The sequence below is a fragment of the Lagopus muta genome, chromosome 19 (genome assembly GCF_023343835.1).
Source record: "Lagopus muta isolate bLagMut1 chromosome 19, bLagMut1 primary, whole genome shotgun sequence".
In the NCBI taxonomy this organism is placed as follows: domain Eukaryota; kingdom Metazoa; phylum Chordata; class Aves; order Galliformes; family Phasianidae; genus Lagopus; species Lagopus muta.
In genome coordinates this window covers 1,893,624-1,907,598 of record NC_064451.1, presented here as the reverse complement: position 1 = coordinate 1,907,598, position 13,975 = coordinate 1,893,624, and the positions used below count along the sequence as shown (strand labels likewise).

Sequence of the window (13,975 nt, the reverse complement as noted above, 5' to 3'; positions counted from 1 at the left end):
CCAATCTGCTCCAGCAGCCTGACAGGAGGACACATGGCATTTGTTCCCCTCTGGGATGGAGGGAAATCCCCAGTGAAGGCTGACCATGGGGGTCTGTGAGTTTGATTCGTTCCCTACAGCACCAGGAACGTCTCAACAGCAAAACACAGCAGCCGGTTCCTGCACTGCAAGGCCACCAGCCTGGAGGAAGGCTCACAGGGAAACAACAACACGTGCTCCCACCCATGGAGGAAGAGCTGCAAACATGCGTGAGAGAGATAAGCAGCACTAAGGATCCCCACAGTGCTGGGCTTAGCATCTCTTACACACTGACAGACAAGGCTGTAACCCTGAAACACACCAAGGAGGCACAGTTGCCACAGCAGTGAGTTTTAAAGGGAGAGAAGTATTCATGCTGTGGTAAAGCAGCACTGCCAGTGCCTGGACAGTCCTCACATGCCCCCAGGACTAACCAGCTCACCTTGGCAAACTGCTGTATCTCATCCTCTACAGCATTCCTCATCCCACAGTAAAATTATTCCACCTGTCTTTAAAGTCCTGAGCAAGGATTAGTGGACCCTGGGGTCTCCCTGGAACCACAGGAGACGGCACAGACATCACGTTTGTCTTGACAGAAGGAGACACAGCCAACAGCCCCCTCCAAACCTCCCACGGCTGCAGTGGTGCCCGGCTGACTGCAGAGCTTCAGCATGGGGAAGTGTTGTAGAAAGCACCGCTGAGAGGAGAGAAAAGTGCTGGCACCAACCCAGAGACCACTGCTGGGTTTTATTGACCACTGATGGGGATCAGACACTCGTTGATGAGCGGAAGGTAACGTGGGCAGCAGCTCCAGCCCAGCCGTTCTGAGGGCTGCACAGCCCACACTGCTGCTGAACTGTCTTCCCAGGTGTCTCCTGTTGGGAGGGGGCACAGCACCCACCCCCAGCACAGAACCTACCCAGCAGGATGCAGAGAGCTGGGCGGCACCGAGGCACTCGCAGCCTAGTTGCAGCTCTTGGGCAGGCGATAGACACCTCCAGAGTAAATGAGCTGCTGGTCCCGTACCTTCTTCTGCAGGAAGCCCTGCAGCTCCTGTATGTCGATCTCTGTGACCACAGGGCCCGTCATCACAAACATCTTCAGCATGCTGTGGATCCTCTCCAAGGACAGGCTCTCCAGGTTGGTCAGCATCGCCTGGATGTAGGTCCAGAACAGCTGCAGGGACACACAGTAAACCACCATCAGTACCATGCAGAAAAGGGCTGCGGAGAGCCTGGGATTTAAGTGGGAAATACCCAAGGAGAGGATGAGGTATCCTCACACAGCCAGAATGCAGGATGTGTTACTCAGTGGGTAAATGCAGGCAGGGCACACATCAGTGTGACACACAGGTACAAAAAGCAATGGGAGTGTCCAGGGCCACCCCATACAGACAGCACAGCTCAGCCTGGCTGTGCTGGATACCCCTTTCTGGCACTGTAAGCTGAAAAACACTGGGTGAATCCAACTTATGTCTGTTTTCAAATATGAAATCAACGCCTGAAGAGTTGCATGGATACATTTCTGGAGCAAAGGCAGCCATCTAATGCCCATATTACCCATACCCTGGGTGACCAGCAGGGACAGGAAGGTGATTGTCCCTCTCTACTCTGCTCTTATGAGGCCCCATCTGCAGTGCTGTGTCCAGGTCTGGAGCCCCCAGTACAAGAAAGACAGGGAGCTGTTGGAGAGGGTCCAGAGGAGCCACAAAGATGAGCAGGGGGCTGCAGCACCTTCCCTACAGGTGACAGGCTGAGGGAGCTGGGCTTGTTCAGCCTGGAGAAGCTGTGGGGTGACCTCAGTGCAGCCTTTCAGTGCCTAAAGGGAGCCTGCAGACAGGAGGGGAGTCAGCTCTTGGAAAGGGGAGATAACAGCAGGACAAGGGGAAATGGTTTTAAGCTGAGGGAGGGAAGATTGAGGTTGGATGTCGGGGGAAGTTCTTTACAGAGAGAGTGGTGAGGTGCTGGAACAGCTGCCCAGAGAGGCTGTGATGCCCCGTCCATCCCTGGAGGTGTTCAAGGCCAGGTTGGATGGGGCCCTGGGCAGCCTGGGCTGCTCTGAAATGCGGAGGTTGGTGGCCCTGCGTGTGGCAGGGGGTTGGAGCTTCGTGATCCTTGAGGTCCCTTCCAACCCTGGCCATTCTGTGATTCTGTGATATTGCCAACAGTTATGTGGACGATTGATTCACTTCAAATTCCCTCAAGCCGGAAGGACAAAAAGCGAATCCAAAGGGCAAATCAAATCCATCCCCAAAAGCCAAAACATTGGACGTCTGCACCGTCCCACCCGCCCTGCAGGCACCCAGACACACCTGCAGCTCTTCCTCTTTCTGGTCAGCCTGCGAGGCCATGGCAGAATCCCCCTCCTCGTCGCTGTCTATCAGGACAACCTTCTCCCCCTGGTCCTTCTGCTCCTCCTCGATGACAGTGAAGGTGCCCGGCGGCTCCTCACGCAGCACTCCCTGCTGCAGCCACAGCGTCATCTTACGCTTCAGAGACGTCACAGGCACCTTGAGCACCTCGCTCAGCTCCGCCAGCGTCCACGTACCTGCAGAGAGCACGGCTGTCAGGGGGGCTGCAGGACACCGTGCCCACTCCTCGAGCCAGGGCTTAACAAGAAGGAAGGAGGGCAGCCCAGGGGTGAGCAGCCACACGCAGGGCCTTCCTGCAGGCACCGGGTACTGAGCTGTGCTTTTCTGAGTGCTGTCTCCTTGCAGAGCTGTGGTACATCCAAGCTCCAGGCAGGTCCTGCCCCCACCCTGACGGAGTTCTCAGGCCCTATGGCAACGTGGCCTTTCCAGCCACCTCCGTGTGCCACAGCACATCACTCACTCTTGGTCTGGAAGTGCAGGATGATGGCAGCATGCACAGGGGAGACGGACAGGGAGAGCGTGCGGTCGGCCAGTTCCACATCCAGGCTCACCAGCCCCAGGTGGTACTTCCAGTTCAGAGTCCTCATGGCCTGCAAGAGGGAAGCAGCAGATCTTCCAGCCCCTCTGTCGCTATGGCTAGCTGAATTCTATGCACCTCCAGCAAAGACAAAGGCTGCTCCCACTTCATGAATCTCTGTCCCACCATCATCCATTCCCTGCTCCCTCAAAAGGAAACACCCTTGACATGAGTTGTCGCCCAACCCATGCCCAGTACCAGTGTCCCTCTCCTGCCTGAAAACCTCTCCTCGAGAGAACAAACAGAAGAGTGACGGAGTACTGAAGTAAAGAGGCCCAACACAGACAGGATGTGCACTGGCACGGGCTGCACAGGGAGTGGTGCAGTCACCATCCCTGGAGGTGCTCCAGAACCACAGAGATGTGGCCACTGGGGACATGGTCAGTGGGCATGGTGGGATGAGCTAATGGATGGACATGATGATCTTCGTGGTCTTTTCCACTGTAATGATTCTATTATTCATTCTTCTGGCTGTAGCTAAGCTGGGGTAGATTCTAATCCACTTTTGAAGCTGGAGGACTTTGGTATTCCACTGTCACACTGTGGGTGTAGCAGCAGCTACGTTGTAAGGGATGTTACAGGGACTCTGGAAAGACCATGCAAACTCATGCTAGCAGAGCTAGCAACACAAAACTCTTATGGAGGGTTAAGGAATCCTCACCTTCAATTTCTCATACTTTTTGGAATAGGCTTCCATGGCTTCCTTGACCTGCTCTGGAAGCTCCAGCTTCTCCTCCTTCAGCGGTGGCCAGAACTCACTGGACAGGATAACAGCCACAAGGCTGAATGGTGGCCTCTCCTCCTCCGGGAGCTTTTCTTCCTCATCACGAATGTTGGCATTAATGCGCCGTGAGTCAGCCATGTCCTGGAGAAGGCAGAGGATGATAAGAGCCCTTCAACATCCACAACAGTGTAGGCAGGAAGAGCAAGGGAGGCACCGACACCGCAGCACTCACCCCCAGCCAACAACCCAACCCACCACACTTGAACAGCCATCCCTAATGCAATTCTGCCTGTCACAAGTCAGCCCCCTCTGAAATGGGATTCTCATAACCCCGTCTCACTAAAGGACTCTTTGTGGTCACTCTTCTTCACTAACCAGGAAAAGCACCCAGAACTTGAATTTAAAGAAGCCAAAAACAAACAACAACAATAAAAGCCAATTACTTTTAACATGACTTCACAATAGTGCATCTGAGCTTCGCCAAACCGCAGCTTGAGCAGCTCCACGTTGCGGATTTCCCTGGTGAGAGAAACAAAGGATCACACGTGGGTTCCAAGAGACAAAGTTGGGTTGCAGCTGAGGTTTCCTCATGGTTCACCCCTTTTTTTGTACTTTGACACCTTCTGCTGAGCCTCAGCAGCCCCTGCAGGTTGTTGGAAAATAGGGGATGGAGCTCAGGGCGTCTGTGTTTCCACTTCCCCATGTGCTGCCCTGTTAGAGCAAGCCAAAGGCAAGACTGAGCAGCAGCCAGCTAGTGAGCCCTGAACTTCTAGATGCCACCCACAGCTGCAGAAATAGCATTTTGTGGTCCCAAGGCTGGAGCAGACCCCTGCGAGGTGATTTCAGCTGCGGAGCTCCAGGGCAGGGCAGCTGGGTCTCACCTCTCAGCACTGTAGTTGAACTGATGCAGCAGCCGGTCAGCCAGGAGCGTGCGGTACTCGTTGATAAACAGGTCCTTGCTGCCATAGATGCTCACCAGCAGGCTGATGATGTCTGAGGATCGGCGCTTGGAACTTGATTTCCCTATTGAAATGCAGCAGAGAGAAGTGTGAGATGAGCAAAGCCCCAGCCCAGACTGGCACAACCAAACGAGTGACTCAAGACTACGACCAGCCGTGGGGATCGGGCCGCCTTGATGCCTGCTCTTAATTAACCTGGATCTGCATCAACTGGGTCAGGGACCCAGTCCCCTGGTTCTGAGATGTCATCATCACTCTCCTGCCCGTTCTCCAGTGTCACTGGGTCAGCTTTTGACAGCTCATTTGCCAGATCCCCGGAGCCCTCAGCATCCCCTGTGAGACCGGCCACAATCTGCCGCACGGTGTCCTCCCGTGTCCTGCCAAAAGGTGAGAGATACAGAGCAATGAAGGGAAGGGGAAGGGGATGCACAGGGCTGCCCTGAGAGCCTCTTACCTCAGATACTTCCTGATGGGCTCACAGGCGACCTCCAGGATAACCATGGAGGGGTCCAGCTCCCGCAGGGCCTTGATGGCCGAGATATACAGAGTGATGATGTCGGATGTGTTGACACCTATGAGAGGAGCAGGGGAGCAGTCCAGAGTCACAGAGCACAGATTTGGATACAAGAAAGGTTCTGTTAGATCTATGGAGCTGGAGGTGAAGGGCTTGCAGCCCTATTGGCTCATCCAACGTGGAGAGAACAGATCTTTATGGCTGAGAAAGCAGCTCCAACCACAAATACAGGCTCAAAGACTACTGTAAACCAACTTAGCTTCCCAACCCATACAGACCAAAGCCAAACTTGGGAAGCAGAAGGGGCCGGGATGTAACCAGCTGCCTCTGCCCATGCATGCTCCCACACAGAGAGCACACAGAGTGCACAGCCCAGCTGCCTCTCGCTCAGCAAACCCTCACAACCAGGCTCCTACTTGTGTTGTGATGACATGCACAGGGACGTAAAACCCACCGGGATGCAGAAGTCGTATTTCCAGAGCGCTTTTCAGGGAGCTGAGCAGCTGCTGCCTCAGGTTTGTCCTTTCCAGGCAGAACTTGAGGTCCTCCACAGCAGGCTTTGATTCTGGGAAATCTACAGACCAAGCAGCGATCAGGAGCAGTGCCACGCTCCACGGGGAGACAGCGTGGCACCAGGAGGTGAGCGAGTGCAGATCTACCATTCAATCCAACCCAGCAGCGAATGAACAGCCAAAGAGTGGGTGACACCGACCTCGAATAATGTTGAACAGCTCTTCAATCAGCATGCTGGCGTAGATGCGGTAGAAGAACCTCTGGACGTGGCACCGCCAGCGCTTCAGGGTGCTGCTGGCTTCTGCAGAGGGGCGAGCCAAGGGGCCATCCTGCAGAAACACTCTGCTGAGCCAGCCGAGCACCTTCTCGATCCACTGCAACAGCAGAGGGAGAGCACAGGGATGGAGGACAGCTCTGCACAGCAGAATATTCCATCCTGCAGAATTATACTGTTTTCCAATCTGCGCTTGCAGAACTGTTCTCTCTGAGGGAATAGGAGCAAAGTGCTCAGCTCAGCACCCTCACCCAGACCTTCAGTGGTTCCTGAAATCAATAAAGAACAAGCAAGCCATCCCCAAACACTCCCAGACCTACCAACCAAACACAGGTACTGAGACAAGGCCCCGAATACCAACCCAGCCCTTTCATAATAATATCCTACAACCCGATCAAAGAGCATCAGAGGCTGATTTTATATACTAGAGATTTCATTTTCTACTTTGTCATAATTCAAATGCACCCAACCACTACATCCAGATATTCAGAACAAATGGGTTTATTTTCTTCCTAAGATGGCAAATGCCTGATGATGTCTGAGGATCAGCACTTGGAACTTGATTTCCCTATTGAAATGCAGCAGAGAGAAGTGTGAGATGAGCAAAGCCCCAGCCCAGACTGGCACAACCAAATGAGTGACTCAAGACTATGACCAGATGTGGGGAGACAGCGGGCTGCCTTGATGCCTGCTCTTAATTAACCTGGATCTGCATCAACTGGGTCAGGATCCAGTCCCCTGGCTCTGAGATGTCATCATCACTCTCCTGCCCATTCTCCAGTGTCACTACTTGAGGCAGTACTTGAGTATTAACAGTTATTAGGTGCTATTATGTTTTGATAACCAGGTTTGGGCAGCCTGAAAAATGCTGAGTTTGGGTGTGGGGTGCCAATGTTAATGCTTGGTTGTCTGCTTGACCAACGACTGGAGGAGTGCATGAGTTCTGCCCATAGAACTACAAGGCACAAGAACCTGCAGCACAGAGCACCCAAGCATCAGTCCTGGGCAATACTGGGAAAGCTGAAAAGCATTCTAAAGAACAAAAGGAAAGGGCAATCATCAGTGCAAAGCACCTCGATGCTGAGGAACACCTTTATCCAACCATGCTCCCTAGGAATTTGTCTCTCGGTGCCCTTTGCAGCAGAGCCAGAGAAGAAAGTGTTGCACAGCAACTGTAGAAAAGTAAACACCAAATCACTGCCAGCATTTGCAGACAACAAAAGCACCCAGCGTGGCACACAGTGAGGAAACCAGGACAACAGCACGGAGCTGCCTGGTTCGCATGGCAACCTGACCTCACACATTGTTCGTCAGCACAGACCAACGTAAGGCCATGCATCAAGGAACAAAGAGCACAGAGCGAGCGTGCAGAGCACAGCCTGCGTCCCAGAGCAGCCAGAACCTTGAGAGGAGCTTTAAGGTCATACAGAGCAAAGACCTCCACACAAACGGTGCAAGGCAGCAGCAAGAGAACTGAGGAGTTGCAAGAACACTACCTGCCCACACTGCTTCCTGTTTTAAAGGGGTGCAGGCAATTTAGGACTGAAAACAGCCACACAAACTCCCATCTACACGCAGGGAAGGCTGGCTGCAGCTGCATGGCATACTGCCTTCACAGTGTTGGTAGAACAGAACCACCAAAATTCCTTCATTAATAGAATCACAGAATCCTAGAATGGCCTGGGTTGCAAAGGAGCACAATGCTCATCAGTTCCAACCCCTGCTGTGTGCAGGTCCCCAACCAGCAGCCCAGGCTGCCCAGAGCCACATCCAGCCTGGCCTTGAATGCCTGCAGGGATGGGGCATCCACAGCCTCCTTGGGCAGCCTGTTCCAGCGCCTCACCACCCTTTGGGGGAAAAACTTCCTCCTCATATCCAACCTCAACCTCCCGTCTCACTTTAAAACCATTCCCCTTGTCCCATCACGACCCACCCTCACAAACAGCCGTTCCCCCTCCTATTTATTTGCTCCCTTCAAGTACTGGAAGGCCACCATGAGGTCTCCCTGCAGCCTCCTCTTCTCCAAGCTCAACAAGCCCAGTTCCCTCAACCTTTCCTCATAGGAGAGGAGCTCCAGCCCATCTCAGTGGCCCTTCTGTGGATATGTTGCAAGAGCTCCATGCCCTTCTTGTGCTGGAGGCCCCAGGCCTGGATGCAGACGGGGCCAATAGGGCCATTGCCAGATGAAATGTAAATGACCTGCTGTGTGTAGGGCAGAGCAGACCCTCTCCTCCAGCACAAATCTAAAATGCCAAGTTTTAACCACTCCTCTTCTGCCAGGGGTGGTGGAAGTCACAGCCCAGGACTGGGGAATTGAGGAGGAGTTGCGAATTTAGCAGCAGGAACAGGAGCAGCTCCACACCTCCAAAGCCAGGGCCTTCCTTACCTCCTGGAACTCGTTCAGGAAGGAGTGCTCATATTCACCCCGGCATCGCCGCTCCATCCTCTCCTTGATCATCCTGTGCAGGATGGTGGTCACAGCATCAGCACTCACTCTCTCCAGCAAATTCAGCCGGCGGCTGCGGACACAGAGACCAGAGTGAGTGAGCAGAAGCAAAAGCACACAGAGAAAACCGAACTAACAGAGAGCACCTGCTGCCACGTGGTGCACAGGTGCAGGCATAGCTCTTAATTTAAGCACTCTGATGGCTGGCAGGGATGCACTACTCACACAATACGTCATGTGAATGCTATCAGATCTTTTTCAGAAACACTGTCTTAGGATTGTAGAATCACAGAACTGTTAAAGGCCATCAGGTCCCACTCCCTGCAGTGCACAGGGACACCCACAGCTCCAGCAGTGCTCAGAGCCCCAACAGCCTGACCTTGGCTGTCTGCAGGGATGGGGCACCACCAGCTCTCTGTGCAACCTGTGCAGTGCCTCACTGCCCTTACTGCAACTTCTCCCTCATATCCAGTCCAAATCTCCCTTCTTGTAGCTGGAAATCATTTTCCCTTGTGCTATCACAACAAAACCTGCTAAAGTCTGTCCTCTTCTATAATATAAGACATTACTGCAATCCCATCTTATTCAGAAACATTTTCTAGAGGAGTTTGTTTATTTGGGACCTTGGAAGGCCTTTGGAAGATATTCCCATCCCCAGCGAGAGGCACTTCTCCCCAAAGGACCACTCCAGTTCAGTCAGCAGCCAGCAAGCAGCTGCAGAACCCACGTGAGAAGATCCCAAACCAGGACCCCAACCCAGGGTATAACATCACGCACAGCTCCTCCATTTCTCAGCCATGAATAAACCCAGGGCTGCTGCCCTCACAGGACCTCCTGCTTGTGGGGCAGCCCTGTGCCATACATACAGAATGTCATTGAGCTGCCGGAACCGCTCCATGGCCGTGGGACACCAGCACTGCTCCCTCCTGCTGCCACAGCCCACGCACGCAGCGCTCTCTCCTCCGCTCTCCTCCGTGTCGCTCTCCTGCTCAGCCTCACTCATGCTGCTCTCACATTCGTTCATTCCTTCTTCTCCCTTCTTCCACTGCCTCATGTATATCCGGAAGGTGCGGCTGTAGAACTGCTGGATCATCTCCTGGAAGGGCTTGGTGGTGGAGAAGAAAAGGATGGCTTTGAACATGGTGTACACCTTCTCCCGCAGTGTCTGAGCGCCCGTCCCCAGGAGCAGGCCTGCCTTGGTCCAGCCCTCCAGGAGCTCCATGCTGCTCAGGTAGGGCTCAAGGCGGCACTTGAGAAGACAAAATGCATCTAGGAGGAGCGCGGAGCACTGCTGCTCCTCCGCCGTGTTCTCGTATTGGCCGATGCAGTTCCAGAACTCAGGAGCGATGTGGGCCTGCAGGTCGGTCTGCAGCACCTCCAGGAACCACTCCTCCACCGCAGTGTGCAGCCCATAGCAGCGCAGCACCTCCAGGGCGCCACGCAGCTCAGCATCCTGCAGTGGGCACAGCGGGTCACACCGAGCTGCCGCCTGGGGAGCAGAGGGGACACGTTGAGCACACAGCTGCTTCTTTATGTCCCGTCCCTGGAGGTGCCCACAGCCATGGGTGAGGCTCTGGGCATGGTGTGGGGCAGCCAGCCCACAGCACAGGGGGGGCGGGCTGTAAGGATTCTTCCAATCCAACCATTCTGTGGTTCTGTCATCTATAAAGGACCCTGCTAACCCAAACATGTTGCCATCTATAAGGATTCTTCCAACCTGACCGTGCTGTGATCTATGAGGACCTTTCCAACCCAACCATTCTATGGTTCTCTGACCTGTAAGGACCCTTCCAACCCAACCATGCTGTGATCTGTAAGGACTCTTCCAACCCAACCATTCTGACTCTGTAGGCAGGCATGTGCCAGAAGGGACCCACAGCCCACAGAGTGATGATGTGTGGGCTCTGCCCATCCCACAAACCCAACGCGACTGGATTAAAATCAGTTTTATTGCTTGTAGACATTAGCTGTATTACATAGCTTATGAGGGCTGTTCCGAAAGTAATGCCTTCTATTTTATTGTATTGGCCCACTGTGTCAGAAGGGGATGTGGGTGGGATGGCAGCAGAGGCTGAACCTTCCCACCAATATGCTATCGCCATGTGTCTGACATGGAAGTGCAAGGAGCAAAGGGTGGAACTGAATTCCTCTGCATGGAGAAAATGGCACCCGTTGACATTTATCAAAGAGAAAAAAAAGTGGATGTGAACACAGTGAGGGGTGGGTGGTGCATTTCAGCAGCAGTGACAGGGGCAGTGGTCACCTCCAGCTGTGCAGCTGCTTATGAACGAGGGCAGCACACAGCTCTTGTTCATCACTGCTGAAAACGCAGAGCTAACGGTGGTGGCTGCACACTGAAAGACAGCTGAGAATTTAGCGCGAGCAGCTCTACTGCCACTACCATCTCTTTATATCTAATTACAGCTTCCACAGAACACAACAGAAGGCGCCACTTTCGTCGCCACCAACCCACGCGCAGCCCAGGATCACCTCCTTCCTCCCGGAACGTTCGGCATCCCTCACACGGCGGCGTGCGGGGGGCCCTCAGCCCGACACCCACGCGGCGGCCACCACCGGGCTGCCGGGACCCCGCACAGCCCCGTTCTTCCCGTCCCCCCCGCGGCCCCGCGCGGCTCCGCTCCCCGCTCACCAGCCCCAGCGCGGCGGGCGGCACCAAAGCGGCGCTGACGGAGCTCCACGCCGCGGACAGCCCCGCGCCCGCCGCCTCCATGTCCCGCAGGAAGGGGCGGAGCGCCGCGCCGCCGTTGGGGCCGCGCGATGAGCGGAGAGGGGGAAGCGCTGCGAGGGTACAACGGCGAGCTGCTGGAGGGTGGGTGAGCGGGGCCGGAGGGGGGCGACGGGGGTTGGTGAGCTCGGTGATCACACGCACGGTCGTCCCGAGCAGCGCTGGCGGAGCTCCGCGCCCGGCGGGATGAGCTGAGCGAACGGATCCGGGAGGAGGAGGCGGAGCGCGGACGGTTGCAGAGCCGCATCGCGGCGCTCACGGAGCGCTTGGCACGGAGCTCCGAGCGCACGGCCCGGCATCTGAGTGCGCGCTGCCAGCTGGACGCCAGCATCGCTGAGAGCGAGGCGGCATACGGCAAGGTACGGCCGGCAGGGATCGGCGCTGCCAGCTGCGGACGGGAGGTGGAGTTAGGGAGAAGGAAGAAGTTCGCGTAGTGAGTTTGTGTAGAGAGGGCGGGGGGCGCTGCGAGGGTTGCACAGAAAGGCGGTGCCTCGTCCCTGCTGACAGCCTCTCACTGGGGATGGGAATATCTTCCAAAGGCCTTCTGTCCCGAAGATGCAAACTCCTCTAGATGAAAAAGCTTTGGATAGCTAGAAAATGTTTCCGAACAAGATGGGATTGCAGTAATGTCTTATATTACAGAAGGGGACAGACTTTAGCGGGTTTCGTTGTGATAGCACAAGGGAAAATGATTTCCAACTGCAAGGGGGAGATTTGGACTGGATATAAGAGGAAACTTTTTGCACTCAGAGCAGTGAGGCACTGCACAGGTTGCACAGAGAGCTGGTGGTGCCCCATCCCTGCAGACAGCCAAGGTCAGGCTGTTGGGGCTCTGAGCACTGCTGGAGCTGTGGGTGTCCCTGTGCACTGCAGGGAGTGGGACCTGATGGCCTTTAAGGGTTCTTTCCAACTCAAATGATTCTGTGATTGCATACAGGGTAACAGCTCAGTTCACTTCTTAATTCAAGCCCCAGTCAGCTCTTCTTTAAGAAATAAAAGTTTTTTTCCAGGTAGTTGCCTACATTTTCCTTTCTCCCATGTGTGTTTGTAAGCATGGCTTCCTCCTCACCCACCCAGCCCAGAGCTAAACATGGGAAGTAGGGATGTAACCAGCAGCCACAATTCACTCATTAGTGGAATATTCATCAGCCAACACTAAAAGAGAAGTTGGTTCAGCCACCATTATTTTACCCCAGTCTCTCTAATGCCTGATGATCCTGGTCGGCTCTCTGCATCTCCCACATTAGCTGCTAATAACTGTGAAGAGTCAAGGCTTCCATCACACACACCCCAACACAGCACACAAGGGCACAGCCCTGCTGCCTCTCTCAGCCAGCACACAGATGAGGGCTCCCAGCTGAGCACTGCTCACCACCGAGCTCCTTGCAGTGCTGTGATGACACCCACGGGGATGTCAAGCCCACCAGGATGCAGAAGTGGTGTTTCCAAAGCACTTTTCAGGGAGCACAGAGCCTCAGAAGACATGCAGGGCATTTCTGAATGCTGTATGGAAGGGAAGGTGGTGTAAGGAAGTGCTTCAAGGCCCAAAGGTTTGGGGAGAACTTGTACGAGAATGGAACAGCTTAGAAGTGGTGTTGTAAAGTTACACCACAAACAGCACAGGTTCGAAAAGAAACCTTCCCTGAGATACAAACCACAACTCCCTATCCTACAAACAAATCTGTGTTTATTGACATTAGGAGACAAAGACACAGCAGGTAAAAAGCTGAGGGGAGAGGAGAGGAAACACAGTCATCCTGCAGGCAGAAAGGAGGAGCAGAGTCCCTTTCCTGTGCATTCAGGTCTCCTGTGTACCATTGTGCCCCTTGCCCTTCTCTGGCCCATGGGAGTCTCAGGACTCACCCTAACCCATCCACCATGTTCTGCCACGGGGACAAGGCAGCAAGATCCCACACGTCCTGCCCCTCTGCTCCTGCAGGGCTCTTCACCTCTGACCATTTCACACTCCTGTGAGGCCATAGGAATGAGTACAGACGATCGCTGGCACTGCAGCAGCCACATTCTGTTACAGCTGTCTGCTGTAAAGAGGTGAGCTGCACACAGCGAGATCCAAGCCTGGTGTTACCTGGTCTCCTAGGGCACAACAGGTGGGAGTGTTAGATTATATAAAATACGTGCTAAAAACAGAAGAAAATGAATTAAAGGAGCAAGATTTAGTCTCATTTAAGGTCATTTTGGGGTTACCTATCGAAGTAAGAAACTTGAAGCGTGCAGGTTTAGTAGTGGAAAACATTGGGTCTGCTGCCTGCAATTTTAATACTGCTCCAAAAAGTAAACTTCAGTCCCCAACCTGCTGCAGGAAGGTCTCTGCTTTGTGTTCAAGACAGATAAATGGCTTAAGGATTTTTTAAATTCAGAATATGGGTGTAACAAGAGAAATTCCTGCACAGCCATCCCTGCAGTGAGACAGAACACCGAAATTCTCAGCTTTGTATTGCTCTCAGGGGTGGAGGATCCCTCCCTACATCAGCTGAACTCAGAGAGAACTGTTGAGTTGATACAAAAAAAAATACATAAGCTGTTTTTATTTCCTTCTTTCTCAGATTCTGGAGAGCTCTCAGACATTGCTAGATGCCCTGAAGGGAGAAATTGGGAATGCTAGCAAAGCCAGTGAGTCTGCAAGCACTTCAAAACAAACACGTGGACAAAAGCATTCCTAAAGCTGTTCTCCAGCCTGGCCAGGCCCCTTGGTTGGGGGCAGCTGCTGTTGTGGTACAAGGATGCCACCGTTAATAAAAGTGTGTTGCAGGAGTATATTTTCCTTGCAGAAGCATTTTGGTATTAGAGAACTGCTGAACGTCACCCCCTCCCA

General features: G+C 53.8%; 2 protein-coding genes across 2 annotated transcripts; one reads left to right on the top strand and one right to left on the bottom strand.

Annotated features, from left to right (window-relative positions):
• Positions 1-748: 748 nt before the first annotated feature.
• On the bottom strand, positions 749-11,143 carry ANAPC2 (anaphase promoting complex subunit 2). Its single transcript, XM_048965952.1, has 13 exons — positions 11,047-11,143; positions 9,263-9,885; positions 8,337-8,469; positions 5,876-6,050; positions 5,618-5,737; positions 5,104-5,221; positions 4,845-5,026; positions 4,572-4,713; positions 4,134-4,209; positions 3,628-3,831; positions 2,850-2,979; positions 2,330-2,565; positions 749-1,194 (listed from the first exon to the last, which is right to left on the bottom strand). The coding sequence occupies exons 1-13, from the start codon at positions 11,125-11,127 to the stop codon at positions 982-984; spliced, it is 2,433 nt and encodes an 810-aa protein (XP_048821909.1). The 5' UTR covers positions 11,128-11,143; the 3' UTR covers positions 749-981.
• Positions 11,128-13,919, top strand: LOC125702539 (Sjoegren syndrome nuclear autoantigen 1 homolog). The gene is made up of 3 exons (XM_048965959.1): positions 11,128-11,226; positions 11,302-11,501; positions 13,707-13,919. The coding sequence occupies exons 1-3, from the start codon at positions 11,175-11,177 to the stop codon at positions 13,821-13,823; spliced, it is 369 nt and encodes a 122-aa protein (XP_048821916.1). The 5' UTR covers positions 11,128-11,174; the 3' UTR covers positions 13,824-13,919.
• Positions 13,920-13,975: the final 56 nt, after the last annotated feature.

What these genes read in the sequence shown, in the direction of transcription:
- LOC125702539 (XM_048965959.1), top strand. Translation starts at nt 11,175, where the DNA reads ATGAGCGGAGAGGGGGAAGCGCTGCGAGGGTACAACGGCGAGCTGCTG. An exon ending in CAACGGCGAGCTGCTGGAGG is followed by an intron (nt 11,227 to 11,301) that starts GTGGGTGAGCGG and finishes CGTCCCGAGCAG; the next exon opens with CGCTGGCGGAGCTCCGCGCC. An exon ending in GCGAGGCGGCATACGGCAAG is followed by an intron (nt 11,502 to 13,706) that starts GTACGGCCGGCA and finishes CTTCTTTCTCAG; the next exon opens with ATTCTGGAGAGCTCTCAGAC.
- ANAPC2 (XM_048965952.1), bottom strand. Translation starts at nt 11,127, where the DNA reads ATGGAGGCGGCGGGCGCGGGGCTGTCCGCGGCGTGGAGCTCCGTCAGC. An exon ending in AATACGACTTCTGCATCCCG is followed by an intron (nt 5,222 to 5,617) that starts GTGGGTTTTACG and finishes CTCCTCTCATAG; the next exon opens with GTGTCAACACATCCGACATC. An exon ending in AGAAAGAGGAAGAGCTGCAG is followed by an intron (nt 1,195 to 2,329) that starts GTGTGTCTGGGT and finishes GTGTCCCTGCAG; the next exon opens with CTGTTCTGGACCTACATCCA.